General features: G+C 38.3%; 1 protein-coding gene across 4 annotated transcripts in view; it reads left to right on the forward strand.

Moving 5' to 3' along the window:
• The window catches only part of sls (sallimus), a 223826-nt gene extending 219174 nt beyond the window's left edge, over positions 1-4652 (forward strand). For all 4 annotated transcript variants that reach the window (XM_067788667.1, XM_067788666.1, XM_067788669.1 and 1 more), the window contains one exon: positions 3692-4652. In XM_067788667.1, the coding sequence (XP_067644768.1) occupies positions 3692-3882 (191 nt within the window). In that variant the 3' untranslated portion in view covers positions 3883-4652. The remainder of the gene's footprint in view (positions 1-3691) is intronic.
• The last annotated feature ends 5994 nt before the right edge of the window (positions 4653-10646 follow it).

The following is a 10646-nucleotide window of genomic DNA, read 5'->3' on the forward strand; positions in this document are numbered from 1 at the left end:
ATGCCCTGCCATCTAGGGTATAAGAGCAACTGCCTTCAATTAATTAAAACTTACAACTTGCGCTGCCATCTAGCGTACAATAGCAACTGCCGGTAATGCAGTGCAAATATTCACAATAGTGACTTAGTACAAATCTATTACTTTGTATGCTCACAATCATTTATTTTTACCAGTTATTTTAATAAAATATAGCTAAAGAAAAGCACTACGACCAAAATTGCCCAAATCTCGCTAATAATAGCCCGAATCTCCATCTTTACAACCAAAACTCTATTTATAGATTCGGATTCCAAATAAGAGCGAAAACGAAACCCGTACATAAAAAAAGCAATTAGAAATAATATATACGAGCCTGACCCGTGCGCATCTTGCGTAACCAATATAAAAGTATCTTATAAAATATCAACAGAAATCGGCTGTTCTATTAACTTACAGCGTGCGCTGCCATATAGCGTATAATAGCAACTGGTGGCAATCAATTAAAACGTACAGATTGCGCTGCCATCTAGCGTACAACTGAAAATGCCGGTAATGCAGTGTAAATATTCTCAATGGTGCCATAGTACAAATAGATTTCTTTGTGTGCTCACAATCATTTATTTTTAACAAATTATTTTAATAAAATATAGCTAAACAAAAGCACTACGACCAAAATTGCCCAAAGCTCGCTAGTAGCCCTAATCTCCATCTTTACACCCAAAACTTTATTTATAGATTTCGATTCCAAATAAGAGCGAAAACGGGACACGTACATAAAAACAGCAATTATAAATGATATATACGAGCCTGACCCGTGCGCATCTTGCGCAAATATCAACAGAAATCGGCTGTTCTATTAACTTACAGCATGCCCTGCCATCTAGGGTATAATAGCAAATGCCTTCAATTAATTAAAACTTACAACTTGCGCTGCCATCTAGCGTACAATAGCAACTGCCGGTAATGCTGTGCAAATATTCACAATAGTGACTTAGTACAAATCTATTACTTTGTATGCTCACAATCATTTATTTTTACCAATTATTTTAATAAAATATAGCTAAAGAAAAGCACTACGACCAAAATTGCCCAAATCTCGCTAATAATAGCCCGAATCTCCATCTTTACAACCAAAACTCTATTTATAGATTCGGATTCCAAATAAGAGCGAAAACGAAATCCGTACAAAAAAAAGCAATTAGAAATAATATATACGAGCCTGACCCGTGCGCATCTTGCGTAACCAATATAAAAGTATCTTATAAAATATCAACAGAAATCGGCTGTTCTATTAACTTACAGCGTGCGCTGCCATATAGCGTATAATAGCAACTGCTGGCAATCAATTAAAACGTACAGATTGCGCTTCCATCTAGCGTACAACTGAAAATGCCGGTAATACAGTGTAAATATTCACAATGGTGCCATAGTACAAATAGATTTCTTTGTGTGCTCACAATCATTTATTTTTAACAAATTATTTTAATAAAATATAGCTAAACAAAAGCACTACGACCAAAATTGCCCAAAGCTCGCTAGTAGCCCTAATCTCCATCTTTACACCCAAAACTTTATTTATAGATTTCGATTCCAAATAAGAGCGAAAACGGGACATAAAAACAGCAATTATAAATGATATATACGAGCCTGACCCGTGCGCATCTTGCGCAAATATCAACAGAAATCGGCTGTTCTATTAACTTACAGCATGCCCTGCCATCTAGGGTATAATAGCAACTGCCTTCAATTAATTAAACTTACAACTTGCGCTGCCATCTAGCGTACAATTGCAACTGCCGGTAATGCTGTGTGAATATTCACAATAGTGCCTTAGTACAAATAGATTTCTTTGTGTGCTCACAATCATTTATTTTTACCAATTATTTTAATAAAATATAGCTAAAGAAAAGCACTACGACCAAAATTGCCCAAATCTCGCTAATAATAGCCCGAATCTCCATCTTTACAACCAAAACTCTATTTATAGATTCGGATTCCAAATAAGAGCGAAAACGAAACCCGTACATAAAAAAAGCAATTAGAAATAATATATACGAGCCTGACCCGTGCGCATCTTGCGTAACCAATATAAAAGTATCTTATAAAATATCAACAGAAATCGGCTGTTCTATTAACTTACAGCGTGCGCTGCCATATAGCGTATAATAGCAACTGCTGGCAATCAATTAAAACATACAGATTGCGCTGCCATCTAGCGTACAACTGAAAATGCCGGTAATGCAGTGTAAATATTCACAATGGTGTCATAGTACAAATAGATTTCTTTGTGTGCTCACAATCATTTATTTTTAACAAATTATTTTAATAAAATATAGCTAAACAAAAGCACTACGACCAAAATTGCCCAAAGCTCGCTAGTAGCCCTAATCTCTATCTTTACAACCAAAACTTTATTTATAGATTTCGATTCCAAATAAGAGCGAAAACGGGACACGTACATAAAAACAGCAATTATAAATGATATATACGAGCCTGACCCGTGCGCATCTTGCGCAAATATCAACAGAAATCGGCTGTTCTATTAACTTACAGCATGCCCTGCCATCTAGGGTATAATAGCAACTGCCTTCAATTAATTAAAACTTACAACTTGCGCTGCCATCTAGCGTACAATAGCAACTGCCGGTAATGCCGTGCGAATATTCACAATAGTGCCTTAGTACAAATAGATTTCTTTGTGTGCTCACACTCGTTTATTTTTCACAAATTATTTTAATAAAATATAGCTAAACAAAAGCACTACGACCAAAATTGCCCAAAGCTCGCTAATATTCCGAGTCTCCATCTTTACAACCAAACTATATTTATACATTTGGATTCCAAATAAGAGCGAAAAAGGGACACGTACATAAAAACCGCAATTAGAAATAATAATAATAATAATTAGAAATGATATATATGATGATTGTGATATTAAGGCTGTGTGCGAGTTGACAAATTTCTACATAAATAGAGAAAAGACCTAAGTCACTGGAAATTGCCGATAAGGCAGTGCAAAATAAAAAGAATTTTTATGAGCATACTTTTCAACCTAAATTCAGATGTCAAATTTCAAAAACAAAAATATTGATTTTTCAATATTGTATGGGCAAATAAATGTCTATTGTCCATTCAATTTAAGTAAATCGTAGATTATAGAGCGATGATCCCTGCTGCGATTAAGGTTCGATCGAGCCTTGTGGCAGCCAAGTGCACTAATTGGCCTAAAGAAGTTATTGGAGGCGTACCAACATTATTGAATTCGAGATTGCGGAAAAGGTCATTGAGCACGTGCTCCACTATGTCCGAAAAAAGGCCTTATAAAACGGAGCCACTGCATTTTCTTGAACTGCTATCTTGGGATAGATACTTACCGCGGACCCTAATCGACCTCTGTTCTTTTTAAGCGTGAAAACGCATCAAAAATACCAAATTTCCCGTTTTTTAATATTTTCTTAGGAGAAATAAACAATTTACGTTTTCAAATCAACTCGCGCAGTTTTGACAGCTTTTTCCTAAATTATTGCAGTGCTGGAAAGTAACAGTGGAATATTAGTTTAGGTACGTAAAATTTAGGCGAACTCGCACCCAGCCTAATAATAGTTTTGTGAATGTGGACAATTTTTTTTTTTATTTCTACATCGATTTTTTTATATAAATCCCGTAACTTATTCCACTTGTGATAATTTTTGGTTTTTGTTTTATTTTTCAGGACACTTGAGCCTACCAGAAGAACCTCGCACAGAGATAAGTTCATGTAATACATCGTCCTGGCTGCGTGATCACCACATGGACGCGGATATTCATTCATATGCTCGTGGTAAATTGCGTCGGAAGGATGAATACTTCTTCCGTATTTGGGCGCAATTACCACAGAGTAAAAAGAAAAAATCTTCAAAATAAGAAGCAAGTATGAAATGTACAATATAATGTTAGGCCGCAAATATGTAATGAGAAAAAAACTACAAAGCTGATAAGTTTCGAAACTACTAACATTACTTATGTAATCACTTAAATTATAATTTCCTTGTTTGTTTAAATTTATAGACCTTAAATTTAATTTCCATTGATTTGATGCCAAGAATTGAAATTTTTCACAAAGATTTAAAAGTGCGAGCGAAGAGTAATTTTATAACCAACGTCTTGTGAAGAATTTTAGTTATGGTTTCGAATATGGAAAAAAATATTAATTTTGGAAGACATTAAATAATCCTATTGAATTTAAAAATTAAATTTCGAATTTTAATGTATAAAATTTAGTTTTGTTCGTAATTTTTTAAAACTGTGATAAATGTCTAAGAAAAAAAAATTCGCTTAAACTTTGAGAGTTATTTAAAACATAAAAAAAAAGAAGAAAAGAAATAATAAAAAAAAGAAAATACAATACTGTACATGCAATAAATAATACTTGGTGCGATTTAGTTATTATTTATTGTATAGTCCTCTTGACAGTTAAGGCGAAGTTAGTGGTTTTCTTTATGGGAGACATTCGAATGCAAATATAGGTGCGAGCATTTTAAAGGAATTCACTTAATTTCGCCTTAGCTTCAAGTTAGTAAAAATCTGATTTTCTTTTTTATACGAACAAATGTTGTCATAATGTGCGATATGTACAAAATTATTCTGAATACATGAATAAACTAAAATAAAAATATAAATTTTATTAAAATATATTTATAACGCGTTTACCATTTTTCTTATACATATAACCCTACGTTAGGTTAGGTTGAACTGGCCGGTCCATGAGGACCTCACATAGACTGAATGAGTCCGTGCTGTTACCAGAAGTTGGTTTTAACGAGCAAACTGAAAGCCCCTATCAAAAACCAGGACCTATGTTATAAAATAACTCCGTCCTCTTGGCAGATACTAGAAGCTTCCTAGGACTTAAACCACTTGCTGCTTCTAGATCTGACAGCTATATCACACCTAATAGCTGGATTCTTAGCCTGGCAAGCGCTGGGCACAAGCACAGAACGTGCTCGATCGTTACCTCCTTCAACCCGCATTTCCTACATCTGCTATCACTGACCAAGCCTAATTTAAAGGCATGTGACGCCTTATCCGCTTTTTCATTTCCATCTATTCCCATATTCCCTGGGACCCAATATAGATGTATGCTTCTCCCTGTCCCGATTCTCTCCAGAGACTGCTTACACTCTAACACGCATTTAGATGCTGTGCTATGCGAGATTATTGCCTTAATTGTTGCTTGACTGTCAATGTAAAAGTTAACACGGTTGCAGCTTAAGCTATTCTCATCTCACGCTACAGTCTGTAGGATCTGTTTATTTCCGGATCAGCACAGTATACCGCAGACCTTACTCCTTCCACTACTTTGGAACCATCTGTGTACACATGTATCGCCTCGTCACCACGCACCCTTGCGCCAACCGTCCACCTCTATTGTGGCCTTAAGATCTCTCTCGATGCGCAGATAGGGAATCAGGTAGTCTGTTCGTCTTGTGATTGATGACGCTATACTACTATGGCCGTATGGTCGGCACTCAAGCTACCCCGAGGCACCGAGCCTGGTTGCAGTTGTTAACGCTATGTTCTTTGCTACCACATCTACAGGCGGAATGTGCAGAATGGCATGCAGTCCAGCCGTCGGGGTTGTTTTCATGGCTCCCGATTGCTAAGCATTGATAGTTCTGCCGGGAAATGCGATATGATTTCAATTATTCTACCGGCCGGAATAAAGCTTACAGAAGCTGAAGCAATGGCCTTGCGAATGGGGTTGTGTAGAAGGTTGTGTAGTCTTCCCAGTTAGCTTTTTTTAATATGGATAAAAGTCCACTTTGCAGAAGTGATGAAACTGGCAGGTCGCTGCATTGAAAAGAGTATAGGCAGGTGGTCAGATGCTAAAGTAATCATCGACTGCCATTCAACGCAGTTTATGAGCCCTGCTCTGACGATTGAGATGTCGGGTGAGCTGTGACAATTACCTGCAATTCTGGTGAGGCATCGCCGTTTATCGCGCAGAAAGTCGTATTGTCTATTTGCTTTGCTAGCTACCTGCATCTGTTGTCGACTGGTAAACTGCAATGCCAGAGGTCATGGTGAACGTTAAAATCGCCAACTATAAGGGGGTTTTCACGACAGAGTAGCGTACTGATATCAGGGCGATAGCGTCGTGGGCAGCATATGGCAGGAGGAATATAGATGTTAAATGTTTCTAGGTCAAGATCCTCACCGAATGGTTATGCCTTGACTTTCTAAGGTATTATCCCTGCGTCTGATGTTGATGGGTAATAAAGGCAAGGCCACCACCATTACCCCTTGTGTGATCTTGCCAATGAATGTTGTAGCCATCGCAAGTTCGGAGGTCCGATCTGGCAGTTGGTTTTGTTTCTTGAATTGCGGCTATATGGATTTTATTTTTATCCATGTAGTCACTATCTCTGCGATCAAAAGGTTTTGTAGAAATTTCAAGGGCGGCGAAGGTTGGGTTCCAATCCAGAACAGCCCGAACGGTGCAACCATCTTTTACACGTAACACACTGACAAGAATATGACCGTCTGAGAAAAATCCTTTTCCGACATATGCAGCAGAACCACAGCCTGGGACCGGGGTTAGGTTCAATACATTCCCGGGGCAGGAGGGTATGGAGCGGTCCAGCTGCAAAGAGCTGCTCAGAGTATGACAATTTGTGGGAGATACGCAACAAATTAAATGGATTTACACTGAAATGACAGCCCTTGGAAGGGAGAAAAACTCCCGAGTCGCACGGGTACATAGAACCGGCTGCCGTGGGAAGCGGTATCGAAACTTTTAAGCATTAAAGAGAAAGGTTCTTTTGAAAGTTTATTGTCATTTGCGAGATTCCCAACTTTTGGGTTGTTTACCCAACAAAATTGGGTTGTTTTGATCGAATTAAAACTCGTTTTAGATTAAGTACTATATTTCTGTCGAAAATCTGACAATTAATATCTCGCAAGACAACTCCATGTTAAAAATACCAGTTTTTATATAGAAAACGATAGTTGACTTGGGACTAATATTACTTCCGAGGGCAGTTTGATCTCACGGAAGCTATCCCTGTTTCGCGATAACTGCTGCTTATTGACAGCACCGCCTTCCAAGGGTTGTTGGCTTGGGGTAAGGTAGTTAGCAACTATAGTTGGTTTGAATGCAGGGTATAAACCAAGGCAAATTCATACAAGGTGATGGCAAAGCGAACTCAAGTCAAAAGAAAATTTTCATTGATTACGATCTACTAACATATTGTTGTACAAGGCTTTATATGGAAAATCAAGGCGAACTCGGTAGAGGTGGTGCTATCCCAACAGCTGATTGCCTCTTCTTGAAAATTTTCCATACATATTGTACAGCAATATGTTTGACTTGACATTCTTCTGCACGGCGAATTGGTTGAATTCACTTTGCCACCACCTGGTACAAATTCACCTTGATGGAAAATTATCAAGAAGAAGCAATCTGCTGTTGGGATAGCAACACCGAATTCGCCTTGGTACAAACCAAGAAATGATCAAATTCGTCACATTATTACATAATCACCTACCCAGCAAAACTAGCTGATCCGCCCATGCATCGAAGGAAAATTTTCAAAATCAAGCACACTCACCAAGCAATTGCACTACCGTAAATATCACACCCCTAAAACAGCTCCTGTATATTGATATCATGGAATTGGTGGCAAAGCGAATTCAATCAATTCGCCGTGCAGATGTATGTCAATTCGATAGAAAATTTTCATAGATTTCGATTAACTGACATTTTGTTGTACAAGGCTTTGTATGGAAAATTATCAAGAAGAAGCAATCAGCTGATGGGATAACACCACCTGTAATGAATTCGCCTTGAATTGACGGATGTGGTATCTAATATAGCCGAAAGCGTTCGTGCAGGGGTAGATTTTTGGGTTTTGTCTCCCTCGTACACAGTAAAATCGCTTAATAACTTAGCATAGAGCCATGCTCACTCACTAAAGTTCTTGGATCCGTGCTGACACTTAAATTATCACAGCTGATCAATGTCATAATCTGTCAAAAAGAAAGAATTTAATAATATTTTTTATCTCAAACAAATTACATATCATATATTATATTTTATTTTTAAACTGAACAAGTAAAGGTTTCTAAGTTCGGGTGCAACCCAGCGTTATATACTCAGCGTGAGCTTCAATTGTACATTTCATTTCAGATAAATTACTTTTCTACATTATGTAGAAAAACACCGGCACCACCCGTGTAAAAAAAATGTCTCCCCATTTCCTCTTACAATAAAACTTGATAAGTGAAATATCATTGATTCAAAACTATTTTTTGCTAAGTTGTAGCTTATTATTCTAGTCTACGACCCTTTTAAACATGTTTTATATCTAAGTTGCCGTGGTCTTTAACCAATCCCGTCCATTTTTACTAGAAATATTTTCTGCTATAATGAAAATATGTGTACAAAATTTCATTACGATAAGTTAATTTTTCTTCGAGTTATGGCTCCCGAAATATAGAAAATTGCTTAGTTATAAAAGGGGCGGTTCTGTAAAATTTGAAGTTTTTCCTAATGTGGCAGATATTAGCAACACTAAGGGATACTATCATCTCTAAGCCGATACTAAGCAGTGACTTGTATGCACATCAAAAAATCAATTATTATGTCTAACCCCATATGTCCATACAAGCAGCGGAGAGAGGCGCACAAACACATGCATATATCTGAGATGCTCCCAAAAGTAGGCAATCATCTGTGCAAGTACCACTCACATATACACGCGCATATAAGAGGCTATAGGCGTGCATCTGTAGTTATAGCTGGTAATTTTATAGCTAGTAAACAAATAGTAAATTCTAGAAACGCCTACAAATATGCAAGCGAGGAAATCGAATAGTATAAAAGCAGCGCCAGCTGAAGCATGGCAATCAGTTTGATTTAAGCACGCTATCTGTCGAGCAGTAGAAGTGTTATTGTGAAGTACTTTAATAAAGACCAATTCGCATTATTGAATAGTGGAGTTATCTATTCAACAGTTTAGAGATTCGAACGTTAGTAGAAGGTTGCAAATAAGAGGAATTGCACTAAATTCGTTACAATTGGTGTCAGAAGAGGAATTGTTGTATAAATTCCGAAGACTTCGAATACAACTTGGACATGGCAAAGTGGAGTGAATTGAAGATCCAGCAACTGAAGAAGGAGTTGGAGAGCCGTGGATTGAATACAACCGGCAATAAACTCGAACTTCAGGTACGACTACGAGAGGCAATGGAATTAGAAGGAATTAACGTAGAAGAGTATATCTTTCATCTTGATTGCGAAGAGACAACAAAAATTGAAGAGAAAAACGAAACATCGCAGACAGTTACGAGCACAGACTTGAACACGATTTTAGCTGCAATATCTGCACAAACATCCAAGATGGAAACACAGCTGAAAGAACAGGAGGCACGCATAACATCCAATATTGAAGCCCAGGAAAGACTGATGTCATCCCAACTGGAGAACAGAAGACATATATGACATCACAACTGGAAGAACAGAAAACATATATGACATCTCAGTTGGCTGAGCAGTTGAAAGCACAAGAGAATCGCATATCCTCGCAGCTGGAGGCACATGAAACAAAATTCTCATCGCCTGTAGGTGAAAGCCAAGATAAAATGGAGGCCGAGATGGATGCTTTGAAAGATCGGATTCAGAAGTTACAATAGAACCGTCCAATCACTTCAACGTTTACTCTGAAGGTAAAATCCCCAACGTTTGATGGTTCTGTTCTTTTCCAGGTATTTAAGCTCCAATTTAAGAAGACGGCAGCAGCGAACAGCTGGAATGCCGAAGATAAAGTTGCTGCATTGTTCGTGGCTTTAAAGGACCAGCTGCTGAGATCTTACAGACCATCCCAGAGTGAGAACGTAACAGTTATGAAGCATTGATGGCTGCCGTAGAACGACGGTATGGAAGCGAACATAGAAAACAGATATATCAATTGAGTTGCAAAATCGCTACCAAAAAGTGAATTAGACTTTGCTGGAGCTTGCGTCGGATGTCGAAAGGCTGGCCCATCTAGCGAATGCGGACCCACCCGTGGAATACACTGAGAGGGTAAAAATCCAGAGTTTTATAAATGGCATACGGGACGTCGAAACAAAGCGAGCTACATACGCAAACCCAAAGCCAACATTCGCAGAAACGGTATCACATACTCTGATTCTGGGAACAGCATCGCTTCTGTGTAAGCCAGCGTTCAAAGCACGCCGTTTGGAGGTAGAAAGGCCAGACTGGGTGAACACAATATTGGAGGCGCTGAAAGGATCGCAAAAGCGGAGTGAAAGAGTTATCAAATGCAGGAGGCCCGGTCACATTGCACGTCATTGCGTTCTGGTCTTAATAACAAAGCTGGAGGGGATGAGCAAGAGCGAGTAAAATGTAGAGATCGAGAGCTAGCTCCAGCTATTGAATGTCCTGTGATATCTGTGTCGCAAATTGGAAGGAAATCAAGCAGTCTTACCGTCAGAGGGAATGTGCATGGCAAAGAACGTGTACTGACTGTAGATACGGGCGCATCTCATTCCTTGATTCGATCTGATTTGGTCAACAGGAGAGTAAAGCCATTACCAGAAGCAAGGTTGCATACGGTCACTGGCGAGTATAACCAAGTCCGGGGAGAAGTGATCTGTGAAGTCTTAATTGGGAAAGTCATTGTTCT

This window comes from Eurosta solidaginis, chromosome 5 (assembly GCF_040869045.1).
Source record: "Eurosta solidaginis isolate ZX-2024a chromosome 5, ASM4086904v1, whole genome shotgun sequence".
Lineage (NCBI taxonomy): Eukaryota > Metazoa > Arthropoda > Insecta > Diptera > Tephritidae > Eurosta > Eurosta solidaginis.